The sequence below is a fragment of the Hippocampus bargibanti genome, linkage group LG03 (assembly GCF_051943395.1).
Source record: "Hippocampus bargibanti isolate YZ-2025 linkage group LG03, ASM5194339v1, whole genome shotgun sequence".
NCBI lineage: Eukaryota > Metazoa > Chordata > Actinopteri > Syngnathiformes > Syngnathidae > Hippocampus > Hippocampus bargibanti.
Window position 1 is genome coordinate 23,790,798 of NC_142736.1, and position 25,188 is coordinate 23,815,985.

The following is a 25,188-nucleotide window of genomic DNA, read 5'->3' on the forward strand; positions in this document are numbered from 1 at the left end:
CTTATGAGAATAAAAAGACAACACTTGTTTTTTGTTGAAAAATATGCGTCCAATAAACTGTGTGATTCGGTTCGTAATGTAGCTTCTATCATGTTTTTTTGATTGAATAGTCAAAAACAGAACAGCATCTCTCGGATTGCCCACATGGGGCATGACAGCTTTGGATGGATCATGGGCTCTTAAACTCACATGCCACAAATGCTAACAAACTGCAGTAATTAAATAAACAACTGTTTTGAGTAGCTCTGAGTCTTGAAGGATCCGGGTTATATATAGTTACCTCTATCTCCATTTAAGGCCTCTGGGAGAGGCAGGTGGGGGTCCGTTGGAGACGCTGGAGGTTTACTTGGGGCAGGGTTTAGGCCCCCCTGTGGTTTCAGGCTGACAACAGAAGTCGCCACTGAGGAAATCACAACGGGTGAGAAAAGCTTTGTCATAACATTCTAATCCTTTATTTATTTTTGTGGTCTTTGTCATATTCAGAAATGTAATATATTCGTCCTCCATCATGGAAAGAAGCAGATGTGGACATCTTGGAACTTTACTCCCGCTTTTCTATCATGTAGACATTGTTTCAGACCTTAAAATACCGTCATGCCATTTGAACCTAATGGGATTTTGTTATTTCAACCTTGGATGTATGTTGTTTGATCCAGTGTAGGACGGTCACATGTCTGTACAGTTTTAGCTGACAATTGTTGAGGTGTACAGTTACAGGGATAGAGGCTCAGGTGTCACATTGGACACGTTTTTATAGTGTTGGCTCGAGGTGATGAAGGGACATGCAATGTTTCCTTTAGTTTACTTGAATTTCAATGCGCCAACATAACAGTCTTGTTTGTTGTTTTCTAAAAATCCGCCAATTATGGAAGTGAATAAATAAGGCACATAGAATCAAACAAAGTTTTCAGGTATATTAACTTGATAAACTGCTGATCTTGAGTATTTCCCTCATATTGCTCATTTTCAGATGACATTTAGAATTGACTTTTGTTTGATCTGCATACTTGATTGACAGAATTGAATGATGCTAGACACTTAAAGTTCAAATGGGTGAATGCATGGCATCTGTAAGATTTGTATGACATTTCAGACATGTGGAAAAAGGGTCAGATGTATTTCAAAAGTGGCATACCCTGAATAGCACTGAAGCGGTTTGAGGGATCAGAATCAGTTCAAGTGTCAGCAGAATATGTGGTTCACTTGAGTCATTGTCATTGTGCGGTTGAATGTGTCTCTATAAAGCATCATGCAGGATACACATGAAATATGACATTGGATTAATGGGGTTTACTGGGATAATTTGTCCATTACCCCTCGTGATAAAATTATCCTTTTGATTATAGGAACATAATTTATATTGACAGTCCATGAATGCTAAGTGAGTGTAACAACGTTACAACATGCTGAATTTTATTGAACAATTCTATGCTGTTTATCTCACACACCGATCCCTGTTTAGAACACAATAACCTGATCATTGGTTACTTGGGGTCTCCAAAATTGTGCTCATATCATGAAAGAGGAACGTATATGCATCATTCTGATGTTCTGCAATTGTCCACCAGTGAAGCAAACCAAATGGGGTCGGTAAGTGGACTGTATATTGAGCATTACTGCAAGCCCATGTTTGCCAAGCATACTTCTTACACTTTTCCAGCCATGGCCCAAAAAATGTCCAAATGGTTTTCCACAATCCCCCAGGGTTGTCAACGTTTATGACAACAGCTCAATGTGCTGCGTGTTATTTCAGATAACGACGAGACACGTGTTATAAGTACACTGTCGCTATATATATATATATATATATATATATATATATATATGTGTGTCTTGCCAACAGGTCACGATCCGCCGCGTCACCATGTGGGGCTTGATCAAGCAAGGGAATTACAACCATGAATACCACCATAAACAGAGCCAATATGTGGTTAAAGAATACAGCAGGTACAAGATAATTACAGGTTGGAATGATAATTGGCACGAAAGCAAAGTTGTTTACGATTCAAGTCCACGGAATTTCACTGAAATGTGGTTACCACGACAGTTAAGCAGAGCTTGAATAGTTTGCCCATTTCGTGCTTAGATTCTCGCTGGAAGCCCACTTTTTGGGGAGGGAATACTTGTGTCCACCCTGACAGCTTGCATTAAGAAGAAAAGGAGATCAAGTGTTGCTTTGAGCTCTTTGATTCCCTCACATGAATTCGTTGTGCCTTGAATCTCTGTTTAGTGTCCTGTGTTTGTTGTTATTTTCTGTGATTCACTACACTTCCCTATTAAAAAAAGACTTCCCCTTTTCTCTCTCTTTTGTGAATCTCTTTCTCCTATGTAGCATGGCATTGCTCCAAGCTGTCAAATGTTGATTTTCTCTGTTGTGTTAGCTTCTCACGTAGAGCTAATGTTCTTGCATTCAAATCTGTAAATCATTATTTTTATTGTTTTCCATATTGCCACATTTATTCCTTCCAAAACAAACTAATGGGAATGCATATTGTACTATTTTTCATAGAACTATAACTGATACAAAACAACAATCCCTGCTCTTTATTATGTTTAAGACATACACAAGCTTGAATAATTCAGAAACATTTGAAATACAAGGTCGTTTTCGTGACCAGAAGACTCCGGTAGTGTAGCATGTATAATATGGAGAAAAAATGTGTACTTATATATTTTCTTTATTTATATTTTACACAATTCTAATGACAAGCAAATCCTAATATAGTTAATTTAAAATAATTTGGATAAAATTTTTTGGGTGAATTTGAAATTGTCCTAGTGCATCACAGCATGTTTACTAACTTGCCATTCGATAAAACTTTGATTCCGAGCTTTTTTTACTCTGTTAGTATGCAATGCTGAGCAGCTCTTGTTTTGACAGCATTACTGCAGATTGCCAATATATTTGATTATTGCTGCATGCTTTCATGTGAATTTCCCAAAACATCAGACTTTGTCTTCTATAGTTGATAAATGGCACTGGAAGGACTTTTGCTGAACGGCATTAAAAAACAGTCTAGACAACATCTTGCATCACAGACACAGCTTCCCACTTTTGGAAATTAAAACACTCCCTGGGGAAGAGCTGCATATTCTCATTTTTTTAAAGGCAAGCACATAGTTAAGAGAGTGTCGGAGCATTCATTTATATGCAGTCAAGAGAGTTGCGTTGCATTCATTTATATGCAGTGAGGTTTATGACTTGTGCATATCGTCACTTGAGGCACTACGATTTAAAGACTCATTCCAGTCGTGCTTCTCTTCACGGTCATTATTTGAGCAAAATATGCAAGTTCACCTATTTTATTAGTTTTGATGAAGAAAGTGTTCTCATTGTTGTATTGAAAAAGAAAACCAATGTAAAGAATCAGAGAATTAAAACCCAAATCATATAATGTGATTGTTTTTATTTGTGTATTTGTAACTCTTCACACCTTTTAATTCCCGACAGGGAAGCTCTGTCTCTCCGGCCTGCACTGGGTGCACACACGTCACTGGCTGCATTTAGCCCACGTCTATTATATCTAAAGTTTTCTTTCAACAGTAATAAAAGAAAAAAACAACTTTATTTTATCACCTTGTAGATCGTTGGGCGAAGCTGGATATATTAGTGACAAGGGAGAGCTTTATTGCGTCCTTAGCAAGGCGATGCTTTATATTGCTTGTGTCTTATTTTGTCGCTTAGTAGGGTTTTAACATTGTCACACGCTGCCCTGCAAGATCAGCAACTGGATTTGTATCTTTAACAATTCGCATAAACAGTAACTTCACATGGTGCATGTTTGCATGCTAGCATGATCTCATTTTCTATGGAGTGCAACACAAAACGACAGCATGTGATTTGAATCATTATAAATGAGCATTGTATCCATTCATCTATAATCTATCCATTACTTTGCAACACTCTTCCTCCGAGGTAGCAGAATGGATTGGAAAAGTTACATTTTGGTGTAAATAAATCGAGTAAAATGGATTTTTCTCAAAATACAATAAAATATTTTTTTTGTGGACTATTTGGCTTGGTGTTATATTTTGAAATTGACAACCGAAGGGAACCCATCTAATGTTGCAAAAGATACATTGCAAATCTGTTCTGAAGTGATGTCACTATGTCTATTGTTTAGCTCAGAGGAGATGGTGGATAGATATGAATACAAAACACGGGCCCACATCCAAGAAGTGGTAAGAAGTTTCTCACCTCTTGTTTGTAAAAATTATTTCTAAACTGTAATACGCCCCCCCCCCCAAAAAAAAAAAAAAAAAAAAAAAAACTGCAGTATGGTTTGTCCATCACGTATGGACATTCTTGATTTTCTATTCAGTTGAATATGAAGATGCCACAGAAGTATGTGCGAGAGGAGCCAATGATCAGGGGCCCATCCTTCCTGGTCCGACTCAGGTCTCACACCGTCTTTGAAAACACTCCAATCAACCTTTTTTGTACCGTGGAAGGCTATCCACTGCCGATTGTGAAATGGTAAGGTGAAAAAAAAACTTACATCTGTAGTCCGAATCTAAAATCCCTCTAAAGTTAGCATGTTCTATCATTCTTTTGACGTATAGGTATAAAAATGGTATAATCCTGGACATGTCCTCTGGAAAGTATCTTGTCGAAACAAAAGGAGGTGTCCACTCTCTGGAGATTCCAAGGTACATTCAATATGGATGATGCCATCACTTGGTTTCAAAAACTGGTAAGAGTTGACTGGGTTTAGTAGAAGGCATATACATTTGATTAGATTATATGAGCATTTATTAGTCTCACAATGGAGAAATTTACATTTCACAGCAGCAATGTTATAAAAGGAAGAGCAAAGGAAAGGTAGAAGTAGAAAAATAAAATACAGGAGCTGGTGTAATGGCAGCCACTCTTGCGCCGCCATCTTGAAGTCATATGTACATCTGACAGTCTCTGGACCAAACCTCATAATGACCGGATTGGAGGGGGTATAATGTATTTGTTCCCTTCCCCAATGGGAAGTTCAGCTGTTGAAGTGCTGACCTCAGTGTTATTTGATCCTCAAAGATTCCTGCGGTTGAATCACCTTCAGGTCCTACTCTGTATTACACGTTTATCATAGACGATCACACACTTGGAGCAGCTCAACGATGTTTTATGTTAATGTTTTAATAATTTTTACTTTTTTTAAGGAGGTTAACCATAAAATACTGACGCAAGGCCAAAATAATTATCATATTGGCTGCATGTAGGGCCTCAACATGATACTGCTATTATATATTGCTAAATTACAATGGCTTCAGGCCACTGTCACATCAGAGCTGAAACACATGTTCAACCTGTCATTAAGTCAATAGGTCAGCAAGAACATGATCTGGTGAGGTCAAGTTGACATTTTAAGTTTATATTTTGTCCATGCTCTTTTGCAGATGTTCAACTGATGACACAGCCCTTTACACAGTTATGGCTGGTAACATCCATGGACAAGCAACTAGTCAGGCTTCCATTATTGTGAAGAGTAAGTGAACTAGTGTTTTATGAGCAGCATTTAGCCTGCCAACACGTCTGTTGCGTTTTAAGTCTTGATTTTGCTCAAACAATGTATTGCCGGTTACAGTTTTGGATACCATATCAGTCTTTAATGTGTCATTACTTTTACTTCAATGCACAAAATTGAATAGCAAATGCATTAGTATGAAAAATCATGAAAATGTTACTTTTTGAAATGTTGCCATTTTGAGCAATAAAACATCTGTAGCTAATCACCTTTTTTCATACATTGCTATGCATTACTGGTTCACCATTACTTGAAAGAAAAAACATCTGTTTTTATTTCATTTTACTTGTTTACTCATGTAGGGTACAAGAAGGAAGAGTTTTGTCCATATGGATGGATGCCTTTTGGTATGTGTCACAAATTACTATTCACTCATTCAAAGTTGTCATGGGAGTGGATGGACATTTGAAAATTTGAGCAATGAGCTTAAAGTTAGTGAAGCCCAGTTTCATAATTATCAGAAACAGAATGTCAACGCAGCGTATTTTCTTTGTATTTTACACATTTTTTTACGAACTATCTTTTTTTTCTTAGTTTCAGTGCTTCCAAAAATCCAATTCACGAAAATCCACATCACGTTTACGGACACGTTTGGCCCGGTGTTTGCTTCTGAAGGAGATTCGGCTACGCTGACTGCAAGGATGAACCTTGAACCCAACCTGGCCAACCTGCAACCTGAAGCACAGTGGTACAGAGACGGTAATTGATTACTATACCGTGTTGTATAATTGTTGCTTTTTTTTAAACTTACTCAATGGCATTTCTCAATGTCTCCTTTACAGGCACTCGTTTGTTTGATTCAAAATGGGTCAAAATTGAAACGGGGCGAGGAGTCTGCACCTTGACACTTCCTCACCTCTACAAAGATGATGAAGGCACATATACACTGCGCATGGTGACGAAAGGAGGCAATGCTGAACACAGAGCATTTGTCTCTGTTGCAGGTGAGGGGATAGCAAACTCATAAAGTGGGACAAATAAAGGTATTCTGATTCTGATTTTGAAGTCTTTATCAATATTATGCTTTCCGGATATTTTGGATAATTTGACGCATGGAAAGGTCCCTTTTCTGTTCCAATTATACAAAGCAAGACACCTAAAGGCATGTTTGGCTGCATTTGTTACAGAAAAAAAATGGGATGAACGAGACCAGACTGAATGAAATCTCATCAAAACAGTAGAATGAACGTTCATATCCCAGTTGCCGAATGTTTTGACTGTTATCAAATCATATGTGCAAATGATGAAACCAATGTCTGCTGCGTAGATGGTCCTCCCACAGTTTCTGATGCACCTGGTGCTCCAATGGACATAAAAATTCACGATGCCAACAGAGACTATGTCATCGTGTCATGGAAGCCTCCCAATACGACGACAGAGGGTCCAATCCTGGGATATTTTGTGGACAAGTATGACCACATTTATTCATCTCTTGTTCTGTTTTGTGATTAAGGATTTCTTTTCATTTCAGATGTGAATTTGGCACCCAAAACTGGAATCAATGCAACGACCAGCCCTTTAAGATCTGTAAGTATCCAGTGGCCGGCCTGTTTGAAGGACATTCATACTGCTTCCGGGTCCGAGCCATCAACGCCAAAGGAATCAGTAAACCTTCCCGCATGTCTGAGCCCATCGCTGCATTGGACCCGACTGAATTTGAAAGGCTGCACAGTGAGTAAGGACTGGAAATGCTAAGATCAATGCCTCATAGAATTAATTAACCATGGTCAGAGTATCAATTCCTGCTAAATTTGCCAATACTGAAATGATCATGTCATCAAGTCATGTTTTTACCTATTCCATATAGCTAAAAATCTTGGAGGCAAGCTGGACGTTGTCTCTTACTATAATGAAGATGAAGGTGTGTTCGGTGACGTACCGTATAATTCCATGTTGCACATTGATGGTTGTGCTATTGTTCGTGAATTTACGTGCAGTTATGTACTGTATGTTTGTGTACAGATGAAGGAAAACCTCCAGGTCCTCCATCAGGGGTTGGTGCATCGGAAACTGACAGGACTTACATTGTTCTAAGTTGGAAAGCTCCAGCCAAGTCCAGCAGGGTTCCCATGTGGTACTACATCGAAAAGGTGAGAGAATCATTTGTTTATATTGACAAAAAACTAAGCTAATCATTGACCACTAGTAACTTATACTATCTAACGTCTGATCCTGCTCAAGAAAATGATTATTGCATTGCATTGACCGAAAACAATCCGAAAGGGCATCTCTTGTTATCTATTTTCACTGCAGACTATGGCGGACGATGAAGCGTGGCAGCGAGTGAACACTCAGGTCCCAATTCGCTCGCCTCGCTATGCTGTGTTTGACCTGTCAGAGGGTAAACAGTACAAATTCAGAGTCATTTCCGCAAACATGTATGGAATCAGTGAGCCATCGGAACCAAGTCGACCTATTGAAACCAAAGAACTTAAAGGTTGTTAATTGTATTCAGCGTAAACTGTTTTATCTTCTCTCTTGTAGTTGATATGATGACATATTTAATGCTGTTGCTTTAATTCTTTGTCATCAGGTGTGCCTTCAGCTCCCGGTCAAGTGATTGCAACTCGGGAAACCGACACCTCTGTTGTCATCCAGTGGACTCCTCCAAAAGAACCCAACAGTCTGATTGGCTACTATATCGACCAGTGTGTGAAGGGGTCCAAAGACTGGACGTCAGCCAACCATAAACCACATAAGAGCACTAAGTATGTTCAAAGTAAATATCTCAGGCAGTCCACTGTATTGCACTTCTAACAGTTGTTTGATTTTGATCAGATTCTGTGTGCAAACCGATGTGATGTTTTTGTGACAGGTTTGTGGTTAGCGGTCTTACGACAGGAGAAACCTACGTGTTCCGTGTACAGGCGATTAATGAGATTGGCCTCAGTGAGGAGTCCCAAGAGTCTGCGCCTCTCACTGTCAAAGCTGCCCTCAGTTAGTATTTGCTCATTTTGAAATGACAATGCAGTTTATTCTTCCCTTTTGATATACACCGACATTTTAGAATTCATGATTAAATCTTCTGTCTAGCCACGCCTTCTGCTCCTTATAAGATTGCTTTGGTGGACTGTGACGGACATTCAATGGTCTTGAACTGGAAGAAGCCCCTTCACTGTGGAGGAGCACCAATTAAGGAATATTACGTCGATAAGAGACGGTGTGGAGCGGAAGTGTGGAGGGAGACCAATATCCCACCTATCACTGAAAGACTTTTTAAGGTAATTCATCCATTCATTTTCCAGACCGCGTAATTCTTATTAGGGGTGCTGGAGCCTATCCGAGCCGTCTTCGGGTACGGGGGACACCCTGAATTGGTTGCTAACCAATCGCAGGGCACACATAGAGAAACAACCAGTCACTGTCACACTCACACCGAGCGACAATTTAGTGTTCAATCAGCCTGCCATGCATGTTTTTAGAATATGTGAGGAAACCGGAGAACCCAGAGAAAACCCATGCGGGCCCAAAGGGATCATGCAAAGTCCACGCACGGAGGTTGGACCGTGTCTTAAACTCACGACCTCTGCAGTATCGCCGTGCTTACCACTCGTCCAACGGGCCACCCTTTTTAAAGTAATAGCGAATGAAACTTGATCAGTCCCCCCCCCCCCCAAAAAAAAATGGCCCTTTTCTTTACTACTAGCAAAAACTGTTCATTTGCATGCCTGATGACATAATATTTATTCTAATATGTTTGAGGGTTGAGAGTGACTTTCCTATCTACAGTATAAGACAAGAACGTATTTGATTCCTGTGACAATGTCACTGTGTTCACTGACAGGTGGAGGGTTTGACAGAAGGTGCAGTGTATCAGTTCCAAGTGTATGCAGCCAATCTTGTTGGCTTGGGAACAGCATCCAATCTCTCAGCCGACTACACTTGTGAAGCCTGGACAATGCCTCAGCCAGGTTAGCGGCAGCAAATAAATTGTCTGTGATGATTTTTGTTGTGTAAATCTTTTTTTTTTCTTTTGCTGTGATACAGGTCCTGCTTATGATCTGACTTTTTGTGAGGCTAGAAACCATTCTGTGGTTCTTGAATGGCAAAAACCGTTCTACACCGGTTCTGGACCAATCACTGGTTATTTTGTGGAGTATGCTAAGAAGGGCACGAATGGATGGACAAGAGCAAATGAAACAGCCACCAATCAATGCTTCCTTAAGGTAAAATGCTTGTAATCTACTATTTTTGTATCTATTTTTGTTGATTTTGAACCTGCTTTCGGAAGTAACCATAATGAGATTTTACTACGTTGTCTATAATCTTTATTTATTATTATTTATTACTTTAATTTATTTCTTCTCCGTCTATGACAGTATTTAACTAGATGTGAATGATTGCAACAAAATACTATGAATATTCTCTTAGTCTTGATATGTGCATCTATCCACCCATCCATTTTCTAATCGGCTTATCATCAAGGAGGTGTCAGGCATGCTGGAGTTTATGCTTATTATACGTTATTTTTGCGATTACTGATTGTGCATCAATAATTTGGCATTTACATGTGTCACACTGCTATCTAGTGCACAAAATAGGCAATTGCATGTTGGTTCTGACCGCCCCAACCCCTCACTCCCTGCACTTACTGAGTAACTGTCATAGAACAATAATGATCTATTAAACGCAGTACGGCATATGTACTGTGTAGCATAGTAATGCATCATTTTTCTTAGTTGTGTACATATTGTGAAAATTCGGTTTGTGTGTGTGTGTGTGTGTGTGTGTGTGTGTACACGCGCGCTCTCGTTTATATGTGGTTATGGGGACAAAACATGTTTACACAGTTACATCCTGGGGACCATTTGACGTATGGGGACAAAACATCTGGTCCCCATAAAGAAAACGTAAAAAAAAAACGTTTAAGAAAGTGTGGTCCCCAGAAGTGATGATCCCAGAAAGCAGTGACGTGCAGTCAGTGGAGGCAGGTGAGGCACGGCCTCACCTGTCATCATGGAAATATCAAATGAAAAATAAATTAAACAGTTATATTTATGAAGTGATTTGTACTTAAAATTATTTTCCATTTAACTGCACCATTTTTGGATTTTTTTTTCAAAATCACAGAATTTTCACATTTACCGTTCAAATACTAGGTAGAGACGAGCGGTGAGGCACCAGCCGGCTGAGCCTCACCATGGATTGCGCAATCACTATGCGAACTATGCTGGCTTGGTCTGCAGTGAGGCCGCATTGCTGTCCCTATGCATATCGCTATTAAAGTGTTCAAAAACTTTTGGTATATGAACTCAATTTCTACAGTTTAGCTGGTTTATATAATGTAAAGTCACTGTACATTATAAACACTGTACTACAGTGTTTATTTTATTTTATTTTGATAAAAACTGTGTGCATAGGTGAGGCACACAGTTCTCCTGCCTCATGACAGGGGGCGCTGGTGATTACAGATTCTCAGCACAAAAGACTGAAAACATACAGTCGGAACTGGACTGATCAAGGACGACTTTCTTCACTGGCAGTGATCTCATTGAGACAGACTTTGACTTCATTTATAAGTGAAGATAACACGATAATGTTTTTTTAATTCTTTTTGTCTATGCTACAGTTTATATAAAGAATACGGACAAGACATTTTAAACAACACACGTTAACCGTTGCCAATCAAATGGTGAATAAGCTACTCTGTAGCGTTCATATGTTTGTAAATCTGACTGTAATGACGTCAGTGCCTCACCAGCCATGAACCTCACCGCACGTCACTGCCAGAAAGCATGTGTGTGCGTGCGTGTGTGTTTGTGTGTGCGTGCACGTCTTGTTGTGCGTGTGTTCAAATCTTCAAAAACAAAAAAGCCATCCCAAGAATTTTTTTTTGTTTGTTTCCCAGGTCACAGGTCTGGAAGAGTGCTGCATCTATGACATCAGGGTGCGTGCTGTTAATGATTCAGGTGTAGGCATGGCATCAATGATCTCCGACCCTGTCACTGCCAAGGCTGTGCCAGGTCAGGTTTTAAATAACCTCCAGTCTTTTTTCTTTGGACTTTCTTACATTTCAGAATAAAAACAATAAACTGTCAAAGCAAAACCCCACAAAAATGTAACCACGTCCTGTGCTGTTGTCAGATAAGGACAGTGCAGTCAAACTATTCCCGGTGATGGTTGAGTTTTCTTTGTGTATGATGTAGGCTCCCAAGAGGTGTCCTGCTGTGTGGATAAGAAGACGGGTGACATTGTTTTCACATTTGAGTCATGCCAAATGAATACAGACTCTCAGTTTGTCTGGAAGAAAGATTACGAAGAAATAACAGATTTTTCCAAAGGAATTGAGATTCAGACCGAAGGCAACAAGTAACATCACATAACCACATTTTGAGACCTGTTACTCATTTGTCAGGTGTTTAATTGCCCATGTCTCTCTAATAATGCCTTGCTGTACAGAACCCAGCTGATCTTTAAGAATGCTGATAAAGAAGACTTTGGGATATTCTCTGTCTCCGTCACCAACACAGATGGAGTTTCCTCCAGCGTTTCAATCAACCCTGATGGTATGTTGTGTTTTTGTATTATCCTGCTCCACGTCATATTTTCAATTCCAGAATACATTTGGGAATGGAAGTGAATGTGTTAAATTACATTGCACTTTCACACTAGATAATTCAAGAGTCTGCCATATTTATTTGTGATGTAGTTTGCCAGAGGATAGTTTTGCTATGGCAATTCTTTCTAATACTTCACTCTGCATTAAATTATCTGACACTTTTCTCATGATAGTATAATACATTTTCATACACAGTTCATCTAAGTCATGGCATAAATGTGGGTCAGATCATAATTTTTGTATCAGGTGCATGGCTCGTTGTGCATATTTCCCAATTTGGTAAACCCATCTCAGCCAGGCTTGAGTTAGCAGCAACAGTAGTGTCTTGGAGGTGAAGCTTATTTGCTGGCAGAAAGTCGATTGAAACATTATGCCTGCTCGGTTTGATCCTCGGCGATGGAAACTAGCTGTAGCGAATGGAATGCACTATCACCACACTGGCAGGGAAGCAGCCTGAACTGGTGTGTGAGGCAGAGAAGTTCCACATAGATACTGTCAGGCTTGCCTTCTGACAACAGCTTGGGCTCGGGTCCTCTTGAGAGGTGTTGGACATTCTTCCACTCTGGAGTTGCCAAGGTGAAAGGCACTGAGCAGGTGCGGGCATACTGAGTGCGCCCTGGCTTGGCGCCTGTATGTTGCAGTTCACGCCAGTGGAAGAGCCTTAAGCCACCTTCAGGGGGCGTGATGAGTCCTGACTGTTTATGCCAATGCACCAAGTATGGTAGTATGGAGTAGCCACCTTTTTTGGAGTCCTTCACGAGTGTGCTGTTGAGCACTTCCCCTGGGAAGTGCTCCATTGTTGTGATCGGGGACTTATGGTCAATGTGGTCTTGTGGGGAATTAGAGCGAGACCTCCAAGTGTGTGATTAGGAGGTAATGCACCCACCCTTTCCCCAAATTCCCTGAACCTGATCCCAAATGGTGTTCTGTTCCTGGACTTCTGTTGTTATAGACAATTCATAGATTGTATATAACAAACGGCAAAGCATATACATACAGAATGGTAGATTACTGTTTATTTTGATGCGTTTTAAACCACAGAAAGGAATACGATATAATGAATGTCTATGTGTTTTTTACAGAAATGAAAAAGCTTGTGGCACACAGCTATGATGTCAGACACCCAAGTAGGTACCTCTGGCTGAATCCTTCGTTAAAAAAAATCTACTTTAATAATTTATTTTTTGCCCGTCCTCCACCCCTTCTCTGCGTTTGTGCCTTAGTTGTGAAAAAAAATATTTTGTTGGATCCAAACACCCATTACCTGCTTTTGCATCACCAATATAACCACAATTCACTGCTGCACCTCTTTTGACTCCACTCTCCTCTACTCTCTTTTGAATGCTGAGCGACGCTCTCCTCGGGTGCCAAAATGCCAAAGAGAAAATGAAAGGATGGCCCCAACCCCTCCTTCTCCTTTTAACTGTTGTCCTTTTGTCTAGTCATCCCACTGAAGTCAGAGTTGGCCTATAACATTTTGGAAGGAGGCAGAATGAAGTTCTGGCTGCATGCTGAAGAGATTTCCCCTAACATCACCTATAAATTCTTTGTTAACGACAAGGAAATGTCTCCAGCTGATGTAAGACACTGTTTTGGTTTACAGCAATAGTTTGAAAAAAAAGAGCAAAAACATGCAAGAAGTTTTCTGTGGACAATGCACAATAAGTGTGACTCAATAAGCTGAATTTTGTATGAATGCGAAATAAAAAAATGATTGCAAGAGCTAATCATGAAATAATTTCACAAGAATATTACATTGTTTCAGAAGTAAGTAATAAAGCAACTTTTTCTTTCAATCGCTCTCTTTGCAGTCTATCAAGATGGGCCATGATGTGTCTACGGGCGTCATTGAGTTGATCATGGACAGCTTTACTGACAAAAACGAAGGCACATACACTTGCCAGATTATAGATGGCGGCGGCAAAGCACAGAGCTCACTGGTGCTCATTGGAGATGGTAAGAGAAGTCTGCGGATTCAATACAAGCAGCTCATATTGCGCGTAAATCGACATGATAGATTTCCTTGTGTTTCGAAAATTGTGGAAAAAAAATCAATGCATTCTCTCCGCTGTCAAATGTGTGGCAACCATACCACACCCAACTATAAATTACGTACCATTTCAACAACCTGGAAAACTTTATATGTATATTTTTCAGCCTTGAGAAACTATCCTCTTAAAGCATCTGGTGGCTGGAATGTGTCTCACTAGTTCATCATGGGTCTTTTCAAGGGTTTGAGAACAAGATGTTCTCGTTATTTCTATTGTCATCTATTTCGATTCATCTATCTGGACCATTTACATATAATGACAGAATGATTAATTAAACACTGTTACATTCATTAGATGGGTAATAAACTTAATTTTGGCAGCATAATAAGTGAACCTTGGGTTTGGTCTGTATTTACAATTTTTCTTATGAAATATATATGTGTTTTGCCTAAATAAAGCTTGAGAAACGCTGATCTAAATTTCTATACATGAAAGGAATGTATACAGATTCCTGCCAGCTAATTGAACATATTTTGCGTGTGTGTATGTGTGCGTGCCTTTGTGTGTATCTGTAGCTTTCAAGGCTGCGCTGGCTGAGGCTGAATACCAGAAGAGAGAATACATCAGAGTCAAGGAGGGTAAGAAACACAACACTATACACTTTCTCTGAGCTATGTACGCTGTTTAGATATATGAATGGTGACAGCAATCTATTTAGCTTGGCGGGGGAAGGTTAACTCATTTAATTTCAATAGAATAAACCAGGATACAAAGACTTCAAATGTAAGCTTAGAGCAGAGCCATAATTAACTCTGTGTAAAACTATTCATTGTATGCCACAGCCTGTATTAAGCACATATAGTTTGCTAATGAGATCCAACGCCAAAGGTGTTTCTATTATACTGTCACCATTTTCTACACCGCAGAAAAAAAAGAAAAAAATGGATCATTCTTATATTTCATAGATCTCTCGGTGGCTTTCATTAGAATGTACCATTATTGCTTATGTCGTGACCAGCATTTATGGATGCCCACATTTTCAATATTGGAGAAAAAGTTTGCACACAAAGATGTGAAATTACTGCTGAATTATTCATACGTCTGTTCCCGCAGTTGGGGCAATAAAGGTCCACAAGTAGTTAAACATAATGACGCTTCATCTGTGTTTTTGCGTCCCATTGCTCTCCAACAGGCCCCCACTTTAGCGACTTCTTGTCCCTTCACGTGGGAGACGACTGCTCAGTCACACTAGTGTGCAAGGTAAATGCAGCCAAACTCAATTATTGAACATTTGCACTCGAAACAAACAGAAGGCTCACTTATCTCTAATTAGCCATTCGGCACGGAGCGGGCACAGGAAATAACAGTCTTTAATGTTTACGTCCAGGCAGAGACTAAACAAAATGAGCCTTCTGAGATTTTGCCTTTGTGAACGTTGAGGAAAAAAAAACTTAGTTTGAAAGAATGCATCCACGTGAGGAGCAACTCGATCTGCAAGTCCCTCATTATTACTTGTCAAACTGCCACCATTCTGCAAACATGTGGTCATTGTCTTTTGCTTAACTTGGGAGCATGATGTTACATCGGGGCGCTAACTGCAGGACACAACTCCGTAAGGCAAAAAGATGGCCTTTTATCCATCCTGGAGAGCCAAATCAAATCCCAAAGGAAATCTTAATGAACATATAGTGCACTTAAAGACACACTTATCAATGAATTACACAGGATGAAATTGGCCCATTCAAGGCATTAGGAACCAATTTATAAGTGAATTAAGGTCTTGCTTCTGCCCAACGATACCTTTTCAATGGGAGTTTAACGTTGCAAGCTTTAAATTGCTCTAAAAGAAGATAATGTACCCGGTATCAGAAGTGAAAAAGAAAGATGGCTTCATGGAAGCAGTAGAGGATGTGAAACATTTAAAAGGTGTTTAAAAAAGAGACCAACCCTGTTCTTTCGATAGCTATGATTACCGTTTTAGTGCCAATTATTGAGTTGAAAATCAATTGATCATTCTCATATGAGTCTAATTCCCATATAAAGGAATTACAATGAGTACAATGAAATATAGAGGAATATTGTGCCTGAGCGAAACAACTTGACAGTAAAACCAGCTCCAGTGAAATCCTTGCATCATCCTGTATGCTGATATGGCGATTGCTCAGAATTCTATATAAGCTTGTCAACATCTATAAGCGTTTTAGACGTGTGATTTCATCCAAAGTTTAAATGTAGATACGAACTTCGGCCATTCAAGTTCCACAATTGTGTGTTGTAACTATTGTCTTACGTTATTTCTAAAAAAAACATTTTTGTCACACAAAAAACAGTTTACTGCCGATATTGATTCATGTATTCATTTATTCATTGAAATGTGTATTTAAGTATGTATTTATCTATCTCGCTAAACTGTCTATGCTGGGTGTTCATTGTAGGTCGGCAACTTGAAGAATGACTCCGAGTTCCACTGGTTTAGAGAAGACGCAGAAATAATTCCCGACGTAAAGCCTGACCTGGCATCAGGAGTCAGTAAACTGGAAATTAAACTGGTAACTTGTTTTTGTACTGTTGATATATATATATATATATATATATATATATATATATATATTACTATTAGTATTTGCGTCAATATGATGCGGCATAGAAGAAAACAGCAAAGAGGTTTTGACATTTAGAAATTGGTCACACACGTGATTGCTGATAATTTCCCCCCCGCATCTTTTCTCCAGTTTTCTCTGAAAACCTCCGGGGTTTACAAGGCCACCATCAGCGATGATAGAGGAAAGGATATAAGCCAAATTGATGTTTCAGGAAAAGGTAAACAAACTGTAATACTGATGGAATTGATTGATGGGGCAAAAATCAATAGTGAATCACAAAATCAGGGAAATCCGGTTTTCTCATTAAAACCTGGGCGAAGGACAGAGAATGCTATGTAAATACCACAACTTGTCAAATCGTGTAAGGCTATTACTGAAAGGTGATCAGAATATGCGGCAGCTTGTTTTTACACAGGCTTGCATTCTCTTCCAAGAAATACTATATACTTTACAGAATTACTATGTATTTCACATCTGCTCTGCTTCGTATTATTCTTTAGTTTTTGAAGAGGCCATAAACCAGATCACCCGACTGGCTGGTAGGTGTCTTCCTCTTTCACACACACACACAACATTGCACGAACGTAATTTATGGTGTAAGGCTGGGCAATTAATTGACATTTGAAATGTGATTCCAATTTTGTCTTCTCACGATTATAAAACCAATTCAATCCGAGAAGACTAATTTATATGTCAGACGGTGATGTGTGTGTGTGTCTGTGTGTGTGTGTCTGTGTGTGTAAACAAATTACTGTGCTGTAAGAAGCAATGGTGTCAGAAATAGTATTATGCCTTCTCTGATCATGCTTCATCTGTTTAATGACACCCTCTATTGAAATTGAGCGTAAAACTGAAAACATATCTTTGGAAAACGTCTGTGTAAGCTCTCAGTCGTACAGGAGTGGTCCATCGATGAGAAGGTTTCTTCAGCCGTCATCTGTACAAAAGTATTAGCGAACGAAACCAATAATTCTCAAGATTCAGAAAGGAGAGGAGTAGCAGTACCGTACATTGCAGGACTTTCTGAAAAATTACAAAGAGTCCTTTGGCAACATAAAATTCCTACTTATTTCAAACCGATAAACACGTTAAGGCAAAAATTAGTGCATCCAAAAGATAGGCTACCAAATGAAAAACAAAGTAATGTAGTTTATTCCATACATTGTAAGAATGAAAATTGTAAAGAGCAGTACATTGGGGAGACTCAACAAATTCTCAAAAAAAGACTTTATCAACATCGCAGGGATAATACTAGTGGGCCTCAATCGGCAGTACATTTGCACCTAAAAGCTAGCAACCACTCATTTGACGACAATGAGGTTAAAATCTTAGCGAAAGAACATAGATGGTTTGAAAGGGGGGTAAAAGAGGCGATTCTTATAAAACAACAAAATCCTTCATTAAACCGGTCTGGTGGGGTGAGGTTCAATTTGGATCGTTCATACAATAGCCTGCTTAGGCAAAACAGGTTAGGCAACTTTCGCAATGCTGATGAGGGTCGTTATGCTGATGAGGTGATACCGGGGGGAGTGGGGGTAATAGGCCAGTCGTTAGTCAGGAATGTAGGAACAATCAGTGGGGCCACAGGGAGGGGTCCCTTGCCCCCCCCCAACCTGAGAGTAGGGACCTATCATAGCTGTGTCCGGCGCCACCATGTCTGGACATTAGGGATATATAAATGGGGCCGATACGACCAGTCAGACTTTAGTTCGCTGACGAAGCCTCTTGGATAGGAGGCGAAACGTCCGAAACCTTCACTTTTGTACAGATGACGGCTGAAGAAACCTTCTCATCGATATCTTTGGAAAGTTTTTTATAATCTATAGCCCGCAAGTATATAATAAATACTCATACTAATGCTTCATCTGAGGGTCAAGAGAACGAGAGAGTGATACAAAGAAATATAATCCTTTAGTCATGCAGCTCCTCATGCGTGTTGACCGAAACTAAATTACACTCGTCTGATGTTGGGGAAAGGTGTCTGGTGACTGTCACCACTCCAAAAGTGGCTGTGTGATTTTCCAAAATGACCTGTGCGCAAATCTCTCCCACCTCTATCATCACCCTCAGGGGTGAGTGCGCACGAGCTGGTGATCCAGTGCACAGCCACCGGCATTCAGCTGCAGTGTCCCATGAAGTATTACACTCCAGAGATGAACATTGTCTGGTACCATGGGTAAGGTAACATTTTTAGTGAAAAAAAAAAAACAACTTACCACTATGTCTACCGCTACAATTACTGCTTTACGTCTATGGTAAAAAGAATGAAAACAGAGCGTGCTAAGTGGTAAGGACCGCAAAGGACGTTACTTGGATTCTCACCTCAAGTCAAAGCAAAAACAACACGCTCTGGGACAGCTGTTGCAAGTCCTTTCATTATCCGTGTTATTGTAGCAAAATTGGCCTGTTTTGATACAAAAAAAACCACACTATTATTTTCCATGAAGAGGCGCAGACATTTCTCCACTTAAAAACACTCCATGGGGCCCGGGAGAGATAAATGCGCAAACGGGTGTAAAGACAACATGCAGGGAAAAGGCTTGAGGGGAAAGAATAAAGAGGGAGCAAAGGCAGACGGGTGTGAAAGGGTTAGCGGAGGCTTTTGAGGTTATTTAATTATTCATAGAACGCAAATTACGGAGATGAGATTTGTAACCTCTGTTCACGCCTTCTGCAAATGCACATGAGAGCGAGTGACAGATAGCAAGAAAAAGAGGGACTGGTCTCCCTTGGCGTAACATTCGGCCGGCGTGTAAACATGATTTTCCATTACCTCAAAAGTATGCAGGATGCATTCTTATATTGACAATAATTGCAAACATGTACGCAGCCTAATAATCTCCCTCTCAACAGTGACAACAAACTCTGCCACAGTGACAAGATTGTGATCGGAGGAACGCCTGCAATGGCAACAATGGAGGTATTTCATTTTTTTGTATATGTCAATGCATCCAGTTGTGACAGAAAGGTGACCTCTTAAAGACTAACCTGATTTAAAATATATCAGTAATTACCTGTGAATTAAAAAAAACATAGTGCACATTAAGTCAATTAACTGAATGTCATCTTCTTTTATTTAGTTTTTAACTGTGCCAGCGAGTGTCATCATTGTAATTGCCTTTCTGATGAAATAAACGTGCGTTATAGGCATGCATGTATAATTTAATAGCCGGACTCTGATGAAATGACGGGTTTAGCATTGACAAGTGGCTAAATGATCTTCGTGATGTAAAGGTGATTGAGCCAACTGAAAGGGATAAAGGGAAATACTCCATCGTGATCACCGACCCTGAAGACTCACACAAGAAAACGCTGGACCTTAGCGGTGAAGGTCAGTCATTTCCGTCATTAATAAAACATTTGTGCATGGTAATTTTGAAAAAGTTTGTCAAGATGAATGAACAGTGGACATCTTCTCAGATGATCAGATTACAGAGTGCAGAGTGCATGAAATGGTTAAAGTGGAAATAAATGAAGTCGAGTTGTTGTAGAAGAACACATGAGGGCTGAGTGTTATGCTATTTAACTTTTAAGTGATAAAGCTCAGTCTTTGTCTCTTACAGTTTATGACAACGCATATGCCGAGTTCCAGAAACTCAAGTAAGTCTTTAAATCCATACTTTTGCATCGCCTCCAATCATCATTAAGTTATTTTGTTAAGCTAAACTTCATGGAGAGCTTGATTAAAGGCAACATTTACGGATTAAAAAAAGAGAAAAGAAGTCAAACACTTTTGGAAAGCAGTGATGGAAAAAAGGGAAATGTACTCCTTGCAATGAAGCAGCAAGGTTATGACAAAGAGTGGCAAAATAAATAAATAAATAAATAAATAATGGTACATTAAAACAAATTTGAAAAAAACCTCAATGTCAGCCAAATGATAATAAGAGAACGAACTTAATTGGTTCCCAGAGAGAGTGTGTAAGGCGAAAAGTGTGTATCCCAAAAATTAATTTCCCACAGGAAACCATTAAAATGAGAATAATCCATTCCCAGGTCCCCATAAAACATAATTTTCTACTTTCTAATTTTCTAAGCCTTAAAAATATACCTTATTTTATGTATAATAAATGTGCTATAGTATTATGATTAAAGAAATAAACTGTACTTTACAATAAAGTCATTTTATTTACCTTTGTTCTTCTTTTCCTTTCGGCTTTTCCCCTCAGGGGTCGCCACAGTGAATCAATGTCCTCCATCTATCCCGGTTTTGTGCATCCTCTTCTCCTACACCAGATACCTTCATGTCCTCTGTGACTTATTTACCTTTGTTATGGTCGTTAATGGCTTGATGGAATGGAGTGTCTGGTTTCCTTAGCATTAAACACTTGATGAGGAACATAGGTTTCTTTCACCATCTTGAGCAATGATCCCTTGTAGGTGCTTTCTCTGTGATAATTGTATATAGTTCTTCAATTGTGATCTGTTTAGCTGGGTTAATAGCTTTTTGCATCAAGTGTACAGATGACGTGTGCGGGTTATTTGTGGAGCCTGATTGATGGGATATTTATACTCTGCTTTTGAACTATCAAAATTGAAATGGGTCCGAATTTCACTGTTTTCTATCCATTTTCTCACAATTTTGCTTGTTTTTTCCCCCACACACTGCTGGGTTCTTGACCAATCACGTGGCTTTAACCGAAGACGCCATTTTGTTTTTTGGAGAATGGCCTCACTCTTTCTCTGTCTGTAACCCGATCCCCCGGGGGCGGGGAATAGAGGACAAAAAAAGTCCGCTGCCATTTCCTTGTTTGGAGAACGGGCTCATTCACGGGCTCATTCACTCATTGTGGCAGCTCTGTGTGTATCCCGAAAAATAGTTCGTATGCCAAGGTAAAATTTTCAGAAATGTAACCAAGCCAAGGGGTTCGTAAACCGAGGTCCCACTGTATACGCATGCCTTCTGTTTGCCTGTAGGAGGTGACAAGGCGACGATCTATGATCAAAATAATAAAGTAAACTCCATCGTGTCCTTTACCAATTTTTGTTTGATAGATCATCGAGCTTTATTCAAAAATTACCCCGAAAGATTCAAGCAAGAGCTGACACACTGTAGTTTTGAGATCAATTTAGAAAAAACAAATGCTGTGAAAATATTAAGCACCAAAAGCACAACGGAAACCAACCAAATCCCTTTTTGAATAAACATACAATTGGGGGTCGTTCAAGCGCAAGATTCTACCTGAGCGCTGGAGCAAGTGCCACCCCGCTGGCTGCTTATTGAGTGTCAATATGGGACATGGAGAGCAGAGCCATCTGGTTTCCAAGGCTGACCTCTGACCAAACCCGTCGCACTAATTGGCCTCTTGCAATTATTACCAAAAGGAAAACAGCTTCCCATTTAAATATCAGAGAGAAGCACATTTTAATTGTGGTTTGGCTGTTAGACAAAAATATCCTGTGGCGATCCATCTTTCCTGCAGCTCATGTATTTTGTTTTTCTACTTTCATTCCTTTCATCACTATGCTGCTGTGAAATGTAAATTTCTACACTGTGAGACTAATAAAGGCATATCCAATCCAATCCAATCTGAGCGCTATTTCTCACACAAGTTTGTAGCAGAAAATGTAATTTGGCCAATTTCCATGGCGGGAAACAAAATGCAACCAACTTTTACTTTCTGGAATAAAAACAATCTGGTTAAATTTTACAGCCGATGGTGAACAAAAATACGTGTTGTCATTTGACCATGGCCACATATAATCACGAGGATTCCTTTTCTATGTTAGGATATTGAAATTTGTGTTGTCTTGAAGTAAAATCAAGAGCCTAAATATTTTTGTTTTTTGTTTCTAGGGCTTTAGCGTATGCCGAAAAGAGTGAGTGTGCATCTTTTCATTCAGCTCAAGTGCTGTCTTTTACACAATAATGCTGTTTTACTCAACACGTTTTGTTTTGTACCAGATCGGGGTAAGGTGATTGGAGGTCTGCCTGATGTCGTCACTATTATGGAAAAGAAGGTAACGTTTGAGTGTGTAGGATGGTGGTGTGAACACAGTTTGAGTGTATTAGTCATATAACGACAATAAAACCTCACAATATATCACTAGACACTGAGTTTGATGTGCACGGTCTGTGGGAACCCCAAACCTGAAGTCTCCTGGCTAAAGAACGGAATACAAGTTGATCGTGATGATCAGGTAAATTATTAAATGAGCTCAACTTTTTGAGCTCAACTCATGCGCTGCCTGTCAACCATCAAAGCGGCATCTTTCTTTGCCCTTGTGTCGGTCTGTTAAACAACTCAAACACTTGGTTTCAGTCTATTGTCGTGAAGATATCATTATGGGCTCTTCGATTTCACATCGGCTACGACAATCCTGTTTTTGTATCTTCAAGCACACACTGGGTGTATAATTTTATGACAAGATGTGGAAAAACAATCAGAAGAGAATACATTTCAGGCTCCACGGTCTACTTGCAGGTAAGGTCAACAGTGTCAGCTTCTTCAAACAAACCAAAAATAAACACACCATTTCTGAAGTCATCCACTATACTGTACAACTAATGAGTCTTCTCAGTCAGTCAGTAATTCTTCTACATTGTCAGCATCCCACTGGCTCCTGACACCTTTGAAGATTTAATTTAAAGAAACAGCAAATAAGGTCTGGGAGGAATGCATGTTTTGAAAGTTTGCCCTCTTCTTTATTCATTCCCTCACCTGCGAACAATGCATCTAAAACAAGAACTGGTGTCCTTGGTGATGTCTGCCAAACCCCAAGGGGGACCTCCCCTCAACACAGCTCCCACCGAGAACTTTGAAGCGAAGCACAGGGGAAAACAAATGGGAAAATACATCTACAGTACATAGGATAGATCCACAAATCCATAAATCATTTCATGTTTACTAAAGCAGTTCGAAGTTTGAAAATATCTGGAAGTTTGAAAATATCTGGATACTAGCTAGCTTATCATCTAGCTAGTTGGGTGGATGGATAGATGGATGGATGGTTGGCTAGCTAGCTATCGAGCTAGACGGACGGACGGGCGGCCAGACAGACAGACAGACAGACAGACAGACAGACAGACAGACAGACAGGCAGGCATGCAGACAGACAGGCAGGCAGACAGACAGACAGACAGACAGACAGACAGACAGACAGACAGACAGACAGACAGACAGACAGACAGGCAGACAGACAGACAGACTGTGATTGTGGATGCAAGTAATTGAGTCTGCCCTGCGATTAGCTGGCAACAAATTCAGAGTGTTCCCCGCTGATGATCATACATAGTGGTGATTGGCTCCAGCACCAGCCACCCCTGAACATCATATAATAAGGGGATCAGATAATTGATGGTTGCAGAAACATACACACACACACACACACACACACACACACACACACACACACACACACACACACACACACACACACACACACACACACACACACACACACGCACGCACACACACACACACACACACACGCACACACACACGCACACACACGCACACGCACACACACGTACATAGGAAACTGAATTTCTCAACTCATCACAATAGCACACACTATGAATGGGATTAACGGGGTTGGTATCTGACAGCGGTGTATTGATGTGGACTTTGTATGAATATCACCAGAAATCCAGTTGAATGGTATTTTATTGTTAGTTTTATTTTTAAGTCTTTTGTTTTAAACTGCAGAATAAATATTTCAAGTTGACATTGCCAACATTTTGTTTCCATGTTTCAGTACGTGGTCTCTCTGGACAAGGGCAAGTTTGCAAGTCTTACAATAAGCGACGTTTCCATGGAGGATTCAGGCAAATATTCCATGATTGTCCAGAACAAATATGGAGGGGAATCCGTGGATATTGTGGTGGGTGTTACTGGAGTGCAAATCACTCGATTTAGCCAATATTTTGGCATTAGAGCCAAATGATGTGAAATTTTGTGATTTATGGTTGTGATATACACAATGTAATCTTGTTTGAACCTGCCATCTAGAAAATGTAAAAAATGTTGTTGTTTTTACTCACCATGTGTTCATTTTTTCTCCACTCTTCAGGTCCGCGTGTACCGCCAAGGTGAAAAAATCCCAGAGGCAAATCCAAGCATGACAGCTAAAACAGTTATCCCTCCCAGGATGCCCATTGAAATTCCTCAAACGGTGACCCAACCAGCCCCCTCGGCTCCAAGCCCCTCTCCTCCCAAGGCAGCACCTGGAAGAGGAGTGAAGAGTCCCACTCCTACTGAAAGAAGCATGTAAAAAGTAAATACATAAATTAACATTGGCAAACTGATGCTAATATTTATTCAAAACATTTTTTCAAAATTAAACAGAGTCAATAAATGCTGTGATATACATTTGACGGTTGGAAAGTTTCTTGTAAATGTATACGATCCATCCATCCATCCATCCATCCATCCATCCATCCATCCATCCATTTTCTGTACCGCTTATTCCTCGTAAGGGTCGCGGGGGGTGCTGGAGCCTATCCCAGCCGTCTTCGGTCAATAGGCAGGGGGCACCTTGAATTGGTTGCCAGCCAATCACAGTCTAAATGTAGTTTG

At 39.9% G+C, this 25,188-nt stretch overlaps 1 protein-coding gene across 1 annotated transcript; it reads left to right on the plus strand.

Annotated features, from left to right (window-relative positions):
- Window positions 1-356: 356 nt before the first annotated feature.
- Window positions 357-24,899, plus strand: myom2b (myomesin 2b). The gene is made up of 39 exons (XM_088992696.1): window positions 357-418; window positions 1,844-1,947; window positions 4,125-4,182; window positions 4,323-4,477; window positions 4,564-4,650; window positions 5,389-5,477; window positions 5,819-5,863; window positions 6,051-6,215; window positions 6,299-6,460; window positions 6,784-6,925; window positions 6,988-7,187; window positions 7,324-7,377; window positions 7,479-7,606; window positions 7,770-7,953; window positions 8,050-8,224; window positions 8,332-8,453; window positions 8,550-8,737; window positions 9,301-9,427; window positions 9,504-9,682; window positions 11,365-11,479; window positions 11,663-11,825; window positions 11,916-12,022; window positions 13,158-13,202; window positions 13,518-13,654; window positions 13,887-14,031; window positions 14,642-14,704; window positions 15,259-15,326; window positions 16,502-16,615; window positions 16,799-16,886; window positions 17,170-17,208; window positions 18,740-18,845; window positions 19,523-19,589; window positions 19,904-20,000; window positions 20,233-20,269; window positions 22,467-22,489; window positions 22,575-22,630; window positions 22,721-22,810; window positions 24,368-24,493; window positions 24,683-24,899. Exons 2-39 carry the CDS (start codon window positions 1,865-1,867, stop codon window positions 24,881-24,883), a joined length of 4,230 nt encoding a protein of 1,409 aa, XP_088848822.1. The 5' UTR covers window positions 357-418; window positions 1,844-1,864; the 3' UTR covers window positions 24,884-24,899.
- Window positions 24,900-25,188: the final 289 nt, after the last annotated feature.